The sequence below is a fragment of the Chaetura pelagica genome, unplaced genomic scaffold (genome assembly GCF_000747805.2).
Source record: "Chaetura pelagica isolate M959 unplaced genomic scaffold, ChaPel_1.0 scaffold255, whole genome shotgun sequence".
NCBI classification, from domain to species: Eukaryota; Metazoa; Chordata; class Aves; order Apodiformes; family Apodidae; genus Chaetura; species Chaetura pelagica.
In genome coordinates, this window is record NW_009953311.1 from 589833 (window position 1) to 609104 (window position 19272).

At 36.4% G+C, this 19272-nt stretch overlaps 1 protein-coding gene across 1 annotated transcript in view; it reads right to left on the reverse strand.

Moving 5' to 3' along the window:
- Positions 1-258: 258 nt before the first annotated feature.
- The window catches only part of CDC14B (cell division cycle 14B), a 48199-nt gene continuing 29185 nt past the window's right edge, over positions 259-19272 (reverse strand). Inside the window, exons 7-13 of the mRNA XM_009998076.1 lie at positions 19002-19064; positions 18053-18140; positions 17482-17712; positions 16654-16792; positions 16369-16522; positions 15476-15576; positions 259-322 (exon numbers count right to left, since the gene is read on the reverse strand). Of these exons, the coding sequence (XP_009996378.1) occupies positions 259-322; positions 15476-15576; positions 16369-16522; positions 16654-16792; positions 17482-17712; positions 18053-18140; positions 19002-19064 (840 nt within the window). The remainder of the gene's footprint in view (positions 323-15475; positions 15577-16368; positions 16523-16653; positions 16793-17481; positions 17713-18052; positions 18141-19001; positions 19065-19272) is intronic.

Here is a 19272-nt window from a genome sequence, read left to right on the forward strand (position 1 = left end):
CAAGCCCTCTTTATAATAGAGAGCTTAAGTATTTACACCTGAGTCTAAATGTACACAGATTTTCTTGGTTTTATTTGAGGAAGCGTTAGCACATTAGGCTAGTGTCTACCAGATGTCTTATTTTAAGTTCATTGTATTGTACAAGTACGGAAGAGATCCTTCTGTTTCACTTTTGCTGAAAAATGGAGACAGAGTATTCTTCCTTGAATTGCATCAAGTCCCATCTAGTCATATCCCCTTCATTTCCGAATATCCTCTTCAACACTGATTGCTTATTTGAAATTTAACGCAATACTCTTCTAGTCCGTGGATGGACTGGCTGCTGAAACAAAACATTTGAGGAAAAAAAATACGTATGTACTCTGCATGTATTTCAAGCAAACATTTTGGGCAAGGTAAAATGAGAAAATGCTACTTCAAAGAAAGAAGATAAAAGCCACTGCATTTAAGAACACAGCAATACTGGTTGTAAATAAAGTGCAGACCGGTCTGATCAGAGAAAATATGAATAAAGGTTCTGTTTCATACAGAAATGCAACAGAGAATTCGAAGTACCATAATTTCATCAGCACATTTGCTGTAAAGCATTCTTTTTCTTCTCTTCCTCTGAGGTAGCAGACTGCAGGAAAAGTAGAAAGAATATAGTACAGAAACATTAATTTTTAAAGCTCTGAAATGGTGCAGGTGGTTTTCAGTGTTTGAACAAGAGTGCAGAAGGTTGCTTTATAACTCCCAGCAATGCAAAAGTATATGAGATTTTTAAAGCATACTCCTCTTTGTTATTTTTAGTGATACATCTCTCTGGTTAAAAGACAAATCAATCTAGTTATCATAAGTTTCTCCCCATACTCCCCATCAACTACTTACTATATACATAATGCTAATTCTGTTACGTGTGGTAACACAGAAAAGACGGCTTCATTTGTGTCTTACTATGATTCAGCTGGTTTGGATTGGATGGATCTTGTTAAAATACAAACATGAGCTTCTCAGCAATGGGCAAATGTACAAGGAAGACGTCTTAACTAGAGAAACATAGGCATCAAGATCAGTTTCAATGTCAGTTCTGGTCTGGTAAGGCTCTAGGTAGGCATTTTCTTGCAGTTCAACAACAGTGTTATTTCAGTCACAAGATTAAATGTGTTACATCTGCCAGTACTTTCATAGATGGCAGCTGACATCTAGATATGTTCCACAAAGGAAATGCAGTGGATGTTAAGGATTGAATTTCCCTAAATTATCTTTGCAAAGCCAGAAAAAGAGTTTTAGCCACAAATGGCTGTGTTTGCTGAAAAAGTAATTCTGAGGCCATTCTGTGACAGTGTTTCCAACAGTCTGAAGGATGAAGTGGCAAAGGAATTACCCAGCTCTGTGTTAGGATGGGTCACAAATGTGATTCATCTACAGTAAGAATTGACTAAAATGACCTACAGCATCAACAAATGAGATTAATGTAAAAATACTCCAAAATGTCTCCACTGGAACATATCACACAGGAAAATGAAAGAATAAGGGTACACAGTAATACCAAGAGTTCGGAGAAGGCAACAAGGTCTAGGAAAAGACAGGAGTTGGGCAGGTTAGGGCATGATTTCAGTTTTGTAATAATAATTATTCTCTTCTACTCTGAAAGGAGTAGATGTACTCCTTTATCTGAAATAGGTCTGTCATTTTGAGCACTGTGAGGAAATGCAAACTGCTTGGACTTCAAGAAATTACAATAAAAGAGATGAAGAAAAAAAGGGATGCTTTAAAAGAAAAAAAAGTGGGTTTTGCCAAATGCTACAGGAAAAGTAAAAGAACATGTACAGGACAAGCAAAAAGGGACTGCATTCTAAGTTCATGGAATTGTATAATCATACCAGAATAGTCTTTAGAGGGACTAACATCCAATTAAACTTCTCAGACGACAAAATTATTAAGAACTCCACAACTGTGACAAAACTATTTAAGATAAATTTGATTCTTGGATCCAAGCTTAAAGTGACTGAAATTCTTTGACCTCCAAAGTTAGAAAAAAGAAACAGCATACGGAATTAAATATTTGAGGTAGAAGTTTTAGAAAAATCCATTAAAATATGAAGTAGTTTATGAAGTTTAAGATCAACCTGATACTTGATCCTCAGAGTCACAAATCTGAAATACACCTAAAGGACTTATTTCAAAATAGCTGAAATCCTATATGAACTGTATTTTAGGCATGTTATTTTCTCCTAAGGCTAGATATTCTTATCTCACACAGCACAAAGGTCATCTCAGAGCTGCATTTTCCATGAACTGAAAATGTTTGTTCAATTACAGCTGTGCATTGATACAGCAACAAAGAGCTGCAAGGAACTTAAAACAGAGAGAGACAAAGAATAAAACCAGCAGGCAGAATCCCATCAATTTGTCTGGGCCAAAAGTGACATAGTGAAAATGAAGCAAAATAGAGGGAAAAAACCAAACAAACAGGAAAACCCAGAAAAACACTTCAGATTTTTAGTAATACATGCATTTAAAGAAAAATATATTGTTACGTGAATCAAAATGTAATTCATAGACCCACTGCTTAGAAGTCTCCTACTAGAATTTACTAAGTCTGTTATTAATGACTATTTCTATTGGCTGATAGAGTGACTATTTCTGAACTTTGTTATCTTCAAGGTAACAGAATGAGGAAGGGGAAAAAGCTGCACAAGAACTTGGAATTTTCAGTAATATTTATAAATCAAGCTAATTACTACTTGTGCTATTTGCCACTCTTGCCAACAAAAGTGAGTCTCTTCAGCACCTGACAGACCATTCAAAAGTCTTTTGATATATAAATTAGTCCAATTCCAGTCTTAACTGCTGGAGATTGCTTAGAAATGTTTTTAAGCTACACCCCCAGGCTCATCTTTGATCATGACCTGCTGTAGAGTGGCATGAACACATGCACACACAAACACAGCAGTAGTGTATATGCTTCTGGGCCAAAAGGCACTTTCAGTCTTGCATAAATCCACGCAAATTTGAAATTTTATTAAGCTTTACCAAACTGGTTCAATTTGGATTATCAGCCATACTCTCAGTACAAAATCTCACACCAGTATACACATGCATTTTATATACTTCACCTCTGCACAACTACTGCATTTCAGTTGTCCACAAAACTACTTCTACTTTTGACTCCATGTACTGAATAATAATTGACTTAATGCTGTGAACAACTTTTTCACCTCATACTCCAGGCAGAGGTTTAGTAAGACACTTTTTTTGTTACCAAAACCCCTCACCTTCAATAATTCTGACTCACGTTAGGGATTACAATATAAAATTCTCAAAGTTGGAAGACTGAGCAACATAATCAAATTACATAATATTTAAGGTTCAAATATTCTCAGTATATGACATAAACCATTAAATTGTTTCTCACTGCCCATTGCTAGGAGGAGTTGAACTGTTGCAAAATATCCTGTCAGCAATGGTTATGCCACCTCTAAGTATTTTTGCCTAGAGAACACTTAACTGTATCTGTAAAGAGGGTAACTCTCACCTTTTTTAACTGTTTTTTCTTGCAGCAGACCTGGTAGTTCTTTTAGTAATGTCTGTACTGTCAGATATGCTAGGTTCAGAAGTTTTATTTTTCTGAACACTGGAGTGCAGAATTACTCTGAAAAGAGTAGGAAAAAAGAAAGATTATATAACGTGAAAGTTTCTAGGAAAACACTGAAAAGAGACTATTACAGTTGCAGCAGATATAACAAGTATCAGCTGGCTTTTCACAAATCGTTCTGAAAAGCAAATTGTTCTGCCTGAAACATCTTTCTCTTTATAACCTTGTTATAATTATGGTAATGCAAATTGTTTTACTAGGAGCTTGGCAGTTTATTTTTTGGGGTTTTGTTGTTTGCTTTTGCTTTCAAACCATTTATTAAATTAATGGTTTTGAATTTCCTGTTAACGTCTTTGGAAGACAAAAAGCTAAGAAATTGTATTTTAAATTACTGCAACAACAACAAGAAGATAATCTGAAGTATGCAAAAACATACATTAAATTCCAGACTGACACAGAAATTAATAAAGAAAAAAAATTGACTAAATGAATTTGTAAAGTTTGAAGTCTGAATCTCCTGCAATTAAACATGAGATACTCCCTTCAAACACCATAGACTGTATTTGTCAGCATATGCTGACATTTTGTACTTACAGGGAATTATTACACTATACTCATAACTCAGCTTTTAATACTGGTTATGCTCAACCACTTCTTTTGAATATATTCAAGAGCAATATATTGACTAATTCCAAACCAGGCAGATAAATCCTAGTGTTGCTTGCATCAACAGCAAAAGAACTCCAGACTGTAATGCAAAGAACTATTTTTAGCCACAAGCCAACTGGATCATAGGGGAGATCATGTCTTCTGTATTCCTAAATACTTGTAGTGAAATTACGGTACTATGGAGACAAAAAGTGAGAACTGGACAACTGAGTCTACAGATACCTATTTAGTGCATCATTTTATGTGTGTTTCCGAGTCGTTCCACCTATGCAAGTTTCTAACTATAAAAGTATGCATCATTTTAGAGATTCAGAGCTAAGAGTAAGTTAGCAATTACTTCCCTCACCCTCCCAAATCCCCCTCCCCTGTTATTAAACTCTGATTTTCAGGGCCTTTGCTAATTCTGTGTCAGCAGAATATACTGGATTGGAAATCAAAATCTTCATTAAGTTGTATAAATTGAAGTCTGGCTGAACAACAACATGAAGAAACTGTTTTCAAGGAATTCTAGATGAAACATAAAATGTAACTGCTGGAGCAAAAGCACAGAGACATACATAGCAGAAAATATGAATATTTTCATACTCAAGTAACACATTCACCAAAAACAGAAATGGAGAAAAAAATCACCCTAAGCAGTTCACTGTTTGATACCAGAATTAGAATAATGTGGAGATAATACAATTACATCTAAAATTAATTCTTTACAGCAGTAAAACTGATCAGCAACCTAATTTACCACATACTTCTAGGTTGTTTAGGAAACATATGACCACAGAACTGCAAAGTTCCAGTATTGTAAATTTCTATTAAACAAACCTCTCTTTATATTTTGGACTTGCAGAAGTCCAAATAAAACAGTCTTCTCTTCCTCCAAGGTAAGATACAGGATTACAATGACAAGTACTATCAAAATGTGAAGCAAATTCTACTATAAAAACAACATACTGAAAGCTAGAGGAATCAGTTACTCAAGAGGATAAAAACAAAAACCAGATACTTTCAACACCATACCATGCTTCTGTAGACAACACATATTCTTCTAAGAAAAATCTGTTTTCCTTTCATGACTAAAGTGAAAAGGTTCAAAACCTGGAAGTCCACTTAATAATTTCTGTTGTGCTTGTAAAGCAGTTCTAACAAGTTCTAATATTAAAACTTAAAATTATCTTTTCAGTGCCACAGTTGTCAAACAACACAAACAAATTTGGGCTACTGTACTTTCAACTAAGCTTTAAAAATTACCCCAGTGGTGAAAACAGACCTTTTATCTGTGCCACTAGACACCAAATGAAAAGGTCCAAAGCTGGCTTAAGCCCCTAACATTTAGTCACTGAAATATAAGCATGTCCAAAAATCATGGAACGTGCTGGTTTATTAGTGCTCATGCAGACAGAAATATGGAAAAACCATGTTTTATCCCTAAATACATATATACAGTGTCTCTCCATATAAAATGCATGTAATGTACATACAAGACATGACAGCAGCTCTCCAATGCCTGAAGAGGGCCTATGAGAAAGCTCGGGCAAGACTTTTTGCATGGGCATGTAGCAAGAGGACAAGGGGCAATGGTTTAAAACTTGAAGAGGGGAGATTTAGATTAGATATTAGGAGGAAATTCTTCACTATGAGGGTAGTGAGACACCGGAACAGGTCAGCCAGGGAGGTTGTGTAAACCCCATCCCTGAAGGTATTCAAGGCAAGGCTGGATGGGGCTCTGAGCAACTCGATCTAGTGGGAGGTGTCCCTGCCTGCACAGGGGTGTTGGATCTAAATGATCTTTAAGATCCGTTCCAACCCCAACCTTTCTATGATTCTATGAAAAGGAAGTAAAAGTCATTGCAATATGAGCTAATGGTTATAATATTTCTCTTGTAGGTGTCCATTCTTCCAGACACCAGGTCAGTATACATAACTTAAACCTACACACTTACCTAATATGAACTGGAACACCATGAGCTGTTAAGATACCATCTTACACAAACACTTGAATATTCATCTTTCCAACTGTCCTGTTTTGAGCCAGGATGAAGCCAATTTTCCTTTTACTGTTTTTTTTTTGTTGTTTTTTTTTCCCCTTCAGTAAGCTTTCTTTTAACTAGCAGCAAGTGTTCCAGCTAGGGGACTGATAACACTGGAATGTCTACAAGACTCCAAGGTCGCATCTTTGCCCTGCTGGCTCAGGCACTAGGGGGAGAAGGAGACCCTCCTATAGCAGGCTGGACTAGACAGACAGCAAAATTGACCAAAGTATTCCATTCCATACATATACATAAGCTCAGAGGAAGGTCAGAGATCACAGAAGATAACTTCCTTCCTGCTTCTCCTTCCCTTCTCTTCCATCCATGGGCAGCGTCCAGGGAGGACTTCATCTATCTGTCACCGTTGATCCCCAGGCTTGTGCATTCCCAACCCTCAGAACTCTGCCCTAAACCCCTGCCTGCTCTGTTGCTCTCTCCAGCAGAAATGCAGGACATTTCAAGACTGTTCACAGCTAAGGAGAGTGCCATGGGAATTGCTGAAGGTGGAGGGCGGCAATAGGCTTTTGCACATTCCTGAACACATTTGTATATAATTTTACATGTTTTCTTTTATCATTAGTGTTTAATTAAAGCTGTCTAGTTTAGCTTTCAATCCAGAAAATTCTCTCTCTCGAGAGCATTGCTGTCTCTAGTTTAATTGTCTATCCTGAGTCAAACTGTGACACCAGCATTTCATAGGTATATATTACTTCCCACACTCTGCTCAGAGAAATAAAAGAGGTCCGAAATAGGAATGTGACTCAGAAAAGCTGTCAGCATATATAATTGCACCTTAAAACCAAACCAACCATACTATCCTCTTAAGATTGCTGTATTTACCAAAAGGTAGGGAGAGAAGGAGCTGGCTTATGGGATCAGCTGAGAGCCAGAAGTGAGCATGGTAGAACCTTTTAACACCATCTGCTCTTCAGTAGAGATGTCTTTTTTACATCTTAGCAATACACAACTTCACATGGCTACCCAAGAGTATAGATTAATTGAAATCCCTGTGAACAAAACACTTGTTCAATGATCAAACAGACACAGTTAAATAAGACTAAAATTCTACACTTCCAAGGCTGAGAACACCTCAAGGAAAACAGACAAGGTCCCATTTGCACCATCATCTGACATGGTGCTACAACTAAATAAAGCCAGAATTGCCTTCAGGCTCAACAACTGTCAGTTTAGCAGCAGCAACCGTGCTATCAAAGCTTTTATCAGAATGCTACTGCATACATGTTTAAGGTAAGAGAAGCTATCTTTAATGTAGGTAATTTTGATTTGAGCTAACTAGACTAGCAATCTCACTTGGAAAAAAAACAACAAACAAGCTCAAACTGTATTTGAGAAGGCTAAGTTCCTCAGGACCTCTACCTTACTGCTTTATAACTGTTCACATAAAATAGGATGCCATGCTGCACATTACAACAACCAACTTCCAGGAACACCAGCCAAAATTGCATCTGATGTACACAAAGGTTTTCTAATGCACTGAAATACGGTTTTAAAAGAAAAGCAGAACATTTCCTGAACACAGGCTACAGGATGCTGCAACAGCCATGCTTCTAAAATAGATAATCCATATATTGTATGAATTATTTATCTTCAATTAATCTGTAATGGCAGTATCACTTAGTAGTTCTGAACCTCCTGCAATCTCCAAACACCACACTGGTTTATACACTACTTTCTTATTCAAGCTAATATATTCACTTTTAAACAAATAAAAACATGCTTAAATGGAAAAATTATAATCTTTTAAATAGCTCACAACTTTTTTTCTCCATTTAACTCGAGTGCAGTGGGAAGACAGGTACACCATCAGGACAGAAAAGCCCAAACTCCCAACCCAAGACTAAAAGCCATAAAACTTGAAATGCCAGAAAGGCCATAGATCTTGGAGAGAAATCAATCCACACAACAAGCTTTTTTAAATGAAAAATTATTACAGTATCCCTAGGGATGGATGGGGGGAACAGAGGTTGCGCAGAAGATTGTCTTCTCCGACCTGTGATGGGCTTTTTGTTCTTGCCAATGTTACCTATTTTATGAGGTCTGTCAATTGCAATATTGCTTTCTCCATCATCACCTCATGAAAGCAGCCTGACACCTCTAGCACTGTTCCAAGTAGTTGATAGGCAACAAGTGACTGATAATCTTCAATTTAAAAGGCTCCAGCCAACAGGAGTGACAGGCTAGCCCAGAATGATTCATGATCCTGATAGGTAATTTGTTCTCTTAAAACATAAGGGACAGTAGCTGAGAGAATGTTAGTCTAGCTTTTAAGAAAAGCTTAAGCAATTTCTCTTCCTGGACATAAACACTGTGTGATTGTCAATCCTGAATATGAGGCAGCAGCATCAATAACCCCATTGCTTGCATTGTGACACATACACCAATATCAAACCATCTTTTTTCCTTCCCTCTAGAAAGGGAGTTTTTAGACAGAACACAGAAACAGTAAGCTAAAGAAAGGATGATAGTTGAGTGAAACTGATCTTACAGTACAGGAAAACAAAGGACAGATCGTTTCTTTTTTTTTTTTTTTTTTTAGCAGTGTTTTAAGTTTAGCTTTTTTAGTCTGTTTAGAAATGTAAGGTCTGACTTCAGGAAAACACTGAAACAAGAAGTACTACTACATTTGGTGTGAAAATTTGAAAACAAGTCTCTCATTTAAGTATGTTCTTTGAAAAAGTTATATGCCAATGAAAAAAAAAACCAAAACAAAAACCAAAGCAAAACAGTTGAAGAGATTGTTGAAGATTGAACAGTTGTGTTGTTTTGTTGGTTTTTTTTCTCCGAAATAAAAGATTAAGATGACATTGACCAAAGTATTCCATTCCATACATATACATAAGCTCAGAGGAAGGTCAGAGATCACAGAAGATAACTTCCTTCCTGCTTCTCCTTCCCTTCTCTTCCATCCATGGGCAGCGTCCAGGGAGGACTTCATCTATCTGTCACCGTTGATCCCCAGGCTTGTGCATTCCCAACCCTCAGAACTCTGCCCTAAACCCCTGCCTGCTCTGTTGCTCTCTCCAGCAGAAATGCAGGACATTTCAAGACTGTTCACAGCTAAGGAGAGTGCCATGGGAATTGCTGAAGGTGGAGGGCGGCAATAGGCTTTTGCACATTCCTGAACACATTTGTATATAATTTTACATGTTTTCTTTTATCATTAGTGTTTAATTAAAGCTGTCTAGTTTAGCTTTCAATCCAGAAAATTCTCTCTCTCGAGAGCATTGCTGTCTCTAGTTTAATTGTCTATCCTGAGTCAAACTGTGACACCAGCATTTCATAGGTATATATTACTTCCCACACTCTGCTCAGAGAAATAAAAGAGGTCCGAAATAGGAATGTGACTCAGAAAAGCTGTCAGCATATATAATTGCACCTTAAAACCAAACCAACCATACTATCCTCTTAAGATTGCTGTATTTACCAAAAGGTAGGGAGAGAAGGAGCTGGCTTATGGGATCAGCTGAGAGCCAGAAGTGAGCATGGTAGAACCTTTTAACACCATCTGCTCTTCAGTAGAGATGTCTTTTTTACATCTTAGCAATACACAACTTCACATGGCTACCCAAGAGTATAGATTAATTGAAATCCCTGTGAACAAAACACTTGTTCAATGATCAAACAGACACAGTTAAATAAGACTAAAATTCTACACTTCCAAGGCTGAGAACACCTCAAGGAAAACAGACAAGGTCCCATTTGCACCATCATCTGACATGGTGCTACAACTAAATAAAGCCAGAATTGCCTTCAGGCTCAACAACTGTCAGTTTAGCAGCAGCAACCGTGCTATCAAAGCTTTTATCAGAATGCTACTGCATACATGTTTAAGGTAAGAGAAGCTATCTTTAATGTAGGTAATTTTGATTTGAGCTAACTAGACTAGCAATCTCACTTGGAAAAAAAACAACAAACAAGCTCAAACTGTATTTGAGAAGGCTAAGTTCCTCAGGACCTCTACCTTACTGCTTTATAACTGTTCACATAAAATAGGATGCCATGCTGCACATTACAACAACCAACTTCCAGGAACACCAGCCAAAATTGCATCTGATGTACACAAAGGTTTTCTAATGCACTGAAATACGGTTTTAAAAGAAAAGCAGAACATTTCCTGAACACAGGCTACAGGATGCTGCAACAGCCATGCTTCTAAAATAGATAATCCATATATTGTATGAATTATTTATCTTCAATTAATCTGTAATGGCAGTATCACTTAGTAGTTCTGAACCTCCTGCAATCTCCAAACACCACACTGGTTTATACACTACTTTCTTATTCAAGCTAATATATTCACTTTTAAACAAATAAAAACATGCTTAAATGGAAAAATTATAATCTTTTAAATAGCTCACAACTTTTTTTCTCCATTTAACTCGAGTGCAGTGGGAAGACAGGTACACCATCAGGACAGAAAAGCCCAAACTCCCAACCCAAGACTAAAAGCCATAAAACTTGAAATGCCAGAAAGGCCATAGATCTTGGAGAGAAATCAATCCACACAACAAGCTTTTTTAAATGAAAAATTATTACAGTATCCCTAGGGATGGATGGGGGGAACAGAGGTTGCGCAGAAGATTGTCTTCTCCGACCTGTGATGGGCTTTTTGTTCTTGCCAATGTTACCTATTTTATGAGGTCTGTCAATTGCAATATTGCTTTCTCCATCATCACCTCATGAAAGCAGCCTGACACCTCTAGCACTGTTCCAAGTAGTTGATAGGCAACAAGTGACTGATAATCTTCAATTTAAAAGGCTCCAGCCAACAGGAGTGACAGGCTAGCCCAGAATGATTCATGATCCTGATAGGTAATTTGTTCTCTTAAAACATAAGGGACAGTAGCTGAGAGAATGTTAGTCTAGCTTTTAAGAAAAGCTTAAGCAATTTCTCTTCCTGGACATAAACACTGTGTGATTGTCAATCCTGAATATGAGGCAGCAGCATCAATAACCCCATTGCTTGCATTGTGACACATACACCAATATCAAACCATCTTTTTTCCTTCCCTCTAGAAAGGGAGTTTTTAGACAGAACACAGAAACAGTAAGCTAAAGAAAGGATGATAGTTGAGTGAAACTGATCTTACAGTACAGGAAAACAAAGGACAGATCGTTTCTTTTTTTTTTTTTTTTTTTGAGCAGTGTTTTAAGTTTAGCTTTTTTAGTCTGTTTAGAAATGTAAGGTCTGACTTCAGGAAAACACTGAAACAAGAAGTACTACTACATTTGGTGTGAAAATTTGAAAACAAGTCTCTCATTTAAGTATGTTCTTTGAAAAAGTTATATGCCAATGAAAAAAAAAACCAAAACAAAAACCAAAGCAAAACAGTTGAAGAGATTGTTGAAGATTGAACAGTTGTGTTGTTTTGTTGGTTTTTTTTCTCCGAAATAAAAGATTAAGATGACCTCTGCTGAGACTCTTATGATAACAAAGTTGTCCACAAGTCCCCCAGTTTTCATTCTTTAGTTATTATGTCCCTTACTTTAGCACAGAGTCGCATGCTTTTTAAAAATTATGGCCAAAAGTTGCAAAGCCAAAGGTAGGAAAGGTGGGGCAAGAAACTCTTAACCTTAATGTTCTGCCAGGAAAGAATGCCTTTTCTTACTTAATAGTCTGGTGTAAACCCCTCTTTCTGACCTATTTTTTCTCTGAGAGCACCAAAGTTTCAAGCATTCACCCAAAGCAACCATTTTGCTTTGAGGGCAGGGGTGGTGGAGCAGCTTCAGAGATACAAGCAAAAAGTTCTTGTCTGGGCTTCCTGGGAGTTCTTTGTGCTGCTCATGTGGGTTTTTTTGGACAAAAGATGGAAGTTGTCATTTGATGAAAACATGGCACCTTTTAAGTGAAAGAGAGGCACAGGAATCCCTGCAGCCACTCTGACAAAAGCAGAGTGACAAAGTGTGAAAACAGTACTCAAGGAAGTAATATATTTTGAATGCTTTACTCAGCTGCTGAATCCTTGTTACAGAACTAAGGGATTTAATTGTTCTCACAGAGCTTTATTTAAAAAATCAATGAGAACAAAGGAGATCAAACCAGATTGGCTGAGAGACAAGTGAGCCTTGACCTAATCCTGCAACATACCTCAATCACCTCTTGTGTTAAAGAGGAAAAAAGAAGTCTCACTTTAATTCCTCTTACGGCAAATAATATTATAATCTCTTAGAAAATACCAAAGACCTGCTGATAGTTCTAACAAATTCTAATTCCTGGCACTTCATGTGAGTAAACCCATCCTTTGGGAAACTAAGCTCCTTTCCAAGTTCATGGATTTCAAAGTAAGACTGGAGCAAACATCTTCATTTGCAAAATGCAAAAGATAGGATCATATTTTCCTTTTTACAAATAATAGTTTTCCTTATACAGTTTTGCTTATTTGCAGGAGCATGCATAGAAGAAAGGCTTCAAAATTATGTATTATCATAATTATAAAAGCTCTGCAGCTTTTTGTGTTGCAAGCCAGCCATAAAAATGACCCAGTTATTCCAAATAATATTTACAAAAATATAACACCACAGCAGTGAAATTTATTCTTGCAACAAAGCCAGTGAGAAACATGATAGGAAAACATGCATTTATGAGACACGCTAGACAGAAAGCATGAGCTATTGTAGAGAAATGGAATGGGACACTTACACAGTGGCTCTCTCTCAGGGGGTCCTGATGGTTACTATGTTCTTAAACCATCTAGACAGAATAGCAGGCTGGGCAGAAGGGAGCCACATACAATCCACCAGATGACAATGCTACACAGTGTAGACACCAGCATAGCTACGAGCCATCTAAAAAGGGGTTGGAGGGGGAGGAAAAGATGAACAAAATTTCAAAAGCAAAAGCTATCGGTGCATTTAAGCTTGTTTTAAGTTCTTCAAAAGCATATTGCTCTGTAACTTTTGCCAAGCATTTTCTTACTTTCTAAGACTGAACAATCCACGCAACCATAAATTGCCAAATATAGTATCCACATGTTTACTGGAATGAACGCACATTTTCTCAAATCCTCACTGTAATTCATTTGAAAGAAAGTCTGTATCACTCTTTTGAAAGTAAGTACATGCCGGAGCAGTACATCTCTGATCACTTGCTGCCAAATGGAGTTTGATCAGCCTATATACATACATCCTACTTCACAATCATATGAAACATTAGATCAGACCCAGATCAGTTTGTAGGTACAATTTACATAAACACCTAGATGACTAGGTAATTACCTTCCTGTGTTCAAAGTGGCAAAAGCTAATTCAGAATCCTTTGCCAAAGCTGCAGAATATTGCTAATTAGAACATACACAAAGTATCCATTCATCAAAGCACACAGTTTATACAACCAAATCCAATGAACATCAACAATCGTTACACACAAATCCCTTACATTTAAGTTGCAAGCACTGTCTCTAGCCATTTTTCTGTGAAATAAAACTACATAAAAGATTTAGAAACATATTCTTGTTTGCTTAGATAGAATTAATATCATTTCAAGATTACTTATTTTTAAGAGTCTGAACTAAAAGGGAAAAAGACTGACACCTCTTCTAGTAGCAAAGACTTCTGACTCAGGTACAGCAGCTAAATATTCCTAGTCATCTTTTGGTTTAATGCAAGTAACATTAAAAATGTAAGAGTTTATTTTTTGCCAAATTATTTCAGTAAAAGCTGAAATACAAATATCTCAGGGGAATGGGAGGAGGGAAATTTTAACTCCCTGGGTCACAGTGCAGATTATAAAAAAACCTAAACAACTATGAGCTCTAGATCAATTATTTTTCCTCCAATGGAAGTACAAGCTAGCTAATTTTGATTAGAGCAATCATGTTGCAGAATGCTTCATGAACGGAACAGTATTTTGATAGTTGATAGGCTTTCTGCATATTAAGAAAATTTCTCTGAGTATTATACAGTTTACATTCATTCTGTGGAAGATATATAAGCAAAATCTTTCACAACTTTATTTACATGACTTAAAGCACCTTTTATTATGAAACTAAGGCACTAAGTGCTGTAGAAACTAATGTGGAAAGCAGCCAGTTTTTTACTGTGCTATTTGAGGTATCTGAAGTGATGTTGTTTTGGGTTTCCTTTAAGTCAGTTTGGTACAGGCTTTGTTCTAAATCTGATGTTTATATATGACTGTTTATATAATTATGAGCACAGACAAAAGATAATCTTTTAAAACAAAAGCAGAATTCATATATATCAATGTGTGAGGTTTTCCAAAGATACAGTCCTTCACCTTCAGAACATTCACACTGTATACCCCTCACTTTTTCTAAAGGTCTGATGACACTGGCCTTTTAAAAAAATGAAAAATAAGACCAACAGCATCATCCCCTACAGAAAGACAGCACAACAAAAGCCAAATTGCCTTTGGTCTGACTGATGCTGGGTTATTTGCAAGAATCTGACAATCAGGAGTCACCAGTCCTTTCCTAGCAATCAAATTACATCCATATATGTCTTGTAAGTCTTATATTCTCTTGTGTAAGGGTAGACAGGAAGGTTTTATACCTACACTTGCTACAAACTACAGATGCCAAGACAATGATGAACTTTTACAGATGGAGTTTCAGACCTTGCCTAAAATAGAGACTTACATACCAGGTTCTCTGACAGAAATGCACTCCTTTTGAATTTATTTACCAAAATAGTGCTATATCTTGCCTTCCAGAACCACTACTCATAATTCCAAAGCCCACAGAATTTAGGGGAAGCTCCTCTCCAAGGAAAAGGAAATTAAAGGAAGCTAAAGGTTCTTCTTTCAACTCTTCTCCTTAGGTAGCTGATTTCCCCTCAGAAAAGAGCACATATCTTATTTCAGCAAATCAAACACCACCACATGGAGCCATATTCTTCCAATTTTATATTGCCACAGGAAAGACAAGGGACTGTTAGTGATTAAACTAAAAGTAAAGCACTCAGAAATACTATGGGAGGTTGTAAAGCACAGACAATTGGAATCAAAAACTACACAGAAAACTAGAAACTGAGTCATGCAGTTGTTTAATCAAGTTCTTCTGCCTCCTTAGTGGTCAACCAAGCTTTCAGAGAAGCAGTGAATCTCATGTTTGTTTCAAATTAAGTAAAAGTAGCCTTGGAAACAAACTTTTCCCTTTTACACAAAGGGAAGTGTAAATAAAGAAGATAAAAGTACCTCTGGCATTTATGCATTCAGAAACTGACTTACGTTAGTGAAGATGCAGTTGGAGCTTTTGCCTGCCTTCTACTTTTCAAAGCACGAAGCTTATCACCTTGTGTTACAATGTTTGTTTCATCTTCATCACTGTACTAGGTAAGTGGAGGCAGGGAAGAGACAAACCAAGATTAAAATACAGACAGTTAGACATTTAAGAATTAACCTTATTTTAAATCTTTACATTAGAATTATCCCATCAGGAAAGTATGTCAGCATAAAATCAAAATGAAATTAATTTGCATAAATATAATTATTTTATTTCCTGTTTCTGTTAGCTCCTATTAAACTTGTAAACTCTTAAGTGGTTCCACTATTAACTATTAAGTGGAATTACATGCATTAGAAGGTTCTCTGCCTTTAAAACAATCGAAACGTATTATAAATCTTTGCTTAGGTACAGTACAATCTTCACTCAAGTACAGCATTTCCCTCCTTCACTTGCCTTTTTAAAGCAGCAGTGCCTTTTTTAAAAAAGGCAGAATCAAAAGGCATTATAGAAGTTGCAATTACTTAGAAAATAAAAGAGCAAAAATCCTCTAATCCATTCCCTTTAAAGTCACACAATGAAGTAATAGATCATCTAAAACAAAATCAGTGTTTTTGACGGCAAATCATGAGTACTTTTTTGTTCTAATATTTACCTAATTTCTAAAATATTATAAAGATGCTTCTACTTCACCTCTGTACTGCACTTTATTTTGTGTACTTGCTGTCTGTAACTTTCCTGCTTCCTGTATCCCTTGATAGAAAAAGGGCAAACTGAAGAATAATCTGATTTTACATAGTTTTACTGCACTCACAAGTTTGTTCAGAACCTGAGAGATTCTCAAAAGCAGTTACAACTTTTACAAGACAACTTTTACAACTTCTATACAGATAGTTACCAGTTCATTGTCCCTTCGGATGGTTCTCCTGTTTCTCATGTCATTAATCGAAATTTCATCTACTCCTGACAGAATTCTTCTCACAGCAATTTTACTGTTTCCTTTCAACTTTGCACGGAAAATATCTCCTTCTGTCCAAAGTTCTGCCTGTTTGCTATCATAACATGGAAAAAAAGCGCTCAAAACACAACAAAGTAACAGCAAAGATTATTAAATCTACAATAGGAGAAGAAGAAATAGACATTTCAATCTGTTTTTTAAGTAATTTACAGTCAGTCTACTTACTCCATCAGGAAGTGCTGTTGTGGTCCAATGACTGAACCAGGTCTGTTTATTCTAATCCAGGCAATAGTTTCAGCAGCTGTCATCCGATAATGCTTCATAATATAACAGGCAATAAGTGTGCCAGTTCGTCCAAGACCAGCTGTGTAAGATAAAAGAATGGCTTCTTTTAGATACCCATCTTCATCTGGAATCTGCTGCAGCTACAGACATTGTTACTTGGATTAACAGTCATAGCATAATAGACTATTAAACATGGTGTGGGAAGGGAAACATGGTTTCTCCAGAAAGCTGTCTTCATACTAGCTGCACTGGGCTTTGGCAGTATAACTGGAGGAACTGAAATTCAGAGCATGCTCAAGATAGCTAGCATAAAGAATTTCTGAGGGACAAATTTTTCTGTGATTCTGGAATAATATGCATATGTTATGAAGAATCTTCACAAAAAACTGTATCGATATTTTCAAAATTTTATGACTCACTATATTTAACTGTGTATTTTCAAAAAGACCTATACACCTTGCCAGTACTTCAAATTCCTGTTCAAAAGCTTCCTTTGAAAGTGCTAACGCTTTCTAGCGGAAAGCTCTCTTAGTACTGGCAAGCTCACTTTTCCCAACTTCCTTCTTGGAAACAGCTGGTAAGATTTTTCTGGAAATTGCAAAAATTAGAAGATGAAGTGCAGAACAGAAGCATATAAAAAAATTGCAGGGAAAAGCTGCAGTTTGGCAGAGATGTTAATAACTAGATATAAGAGAATTATAGTGCAAAGTATCTGAGGAACATTAACTATAAGCATGACTTGTAATATAAATTGGTTTTACACAATACCTTTGCAATGAACAGCTAGAACACCTTCAGCGTTTTCACAAATATTCAGAAATGTTTTAACTATAGTATCACTAGGCGTGCTTCCATCAGCAAAGAAGAGGTCAAAGTGCTCAAATCCAGCATCTGTGAATCGTTTGGCATCATACAGTTTTTTGTTGAGGCGTATGATAGTGGTGACCTTATGCTTCCTGAAGTATGGGAAATAAGCCTCTGGAGCATGGAGGGGATAGCCTATTTGAGAAAAAGAAGGATAAAAAAATATATATAGTAAGGCTCAATCTGCAGAAATAAACAAAGACTCGAAAGCAAGTGATGAAAATACCTTCAACACAGAACTGATGTTCAACATAAAGAAACAGACTAACCGAAAATGGAATTTTAACATAATCACCTATGTCAGATACAATTAAACCAAGCCATTAAAATTTTACTGCCAGGGTTCTTATGAAAGAAAAAGAGCCAAGGAAAAAACACACTGTTTGAGGAAAAATTTTTAAAGCTTGTTCTTACAATCAACAATCAACTAAGAAAGCAGTGGGCTTGTGTCCCCCACCTCTTTTTTTAAGCATACCATTTTCAATTTTACTTCTTGAGTGAGGTCCACTGAAGGCAATGAATTTGTTTGGTATTATCCAGTTAAAATCTCCATTTTCTGCTCTCTGTCAAGAGAAAATGCTTGGTTTACCATTATCCCTGTATTTTCAAGCTTTCCTTATTGTTTCAAAATACATGCTAGACAGAAGTGATGTACAGTTTTTGCCAAAGGAAGTTATGTTAGTCGCCTGCTTTTTGTTCCATTGGGAGGATGCCAGATGCTCTCAACCTCACGTTTCTTGCCTGAGTTCTCCCTTTTCTAAACCAGAGTTTTAGAACAAGTACAACTGATGCTTTTCATCTCAAGGGAAACTGTAAATTTGTAATTTTTTTATAGATATCTAAATTATGACCTTAGTCTTACCTCTGTTCAAAATTTAAATAATTATTTTTTTAGATTCTAAGAAACATTAATTTTATCTTTACAGATAACTGGCAGCTTTGCATTTCTGAGACTGCATACAGTCAAAAGTTGCTGTACTTCATTGTCACATTCATTTCCCATGCCCTATAGTTGTTTATAGGCTTGGAGTTTTGCAGCCCTGTTTCCTTCTTTACCTCAAAGAGTGTTATTATACCTTTGCCACTTGTTCACACATACAAACTTACACTGCTCTCCAGAATTCAGTCAGACCTGGGCATGTATGCCCTGGGGTTTCTCATCAAGACTGCTCAATAATATGCATGACCTCTAAAAGTGGGCCAATTACCCACTCTTCAATAAGCTTCCAGGGTTTTAATAATAACAACAGAAAAAAGTATTTATTTCCATTTTGGTTTCTGCTTCCCCTTCCAGGACTATGAAAATTTAAAGAGACAAAACAGAAACAGAACCCAATAGTACCAAAAAAACAGCAAATATTATGAACAATCATCTTAGCCATAGTAACAGCAAACAAATCAGAAGATTGCTACTGAACACTTACTTCATAATGCTCATATTCATTTACATCAAAAGAATTGAAATCCAGGAAACCATATTGCAAAGCCTAAAATTCAGAATACAGCTGTTAACAAAGAAAACATCCTTTCACTGAGGACTGTTTATCACTCTTGTAGGTTACTAGAAGCCCCTTAATACCCGTTCTACTGTTCCAGAAAGATTTCTTCATATGTTTGAAAAAATACAGATCAACTTAGTCTTGGGTCAAAACAGCTTTGTAAATTTTAATGTAAGTGAAGTTAGACAAGCAAATT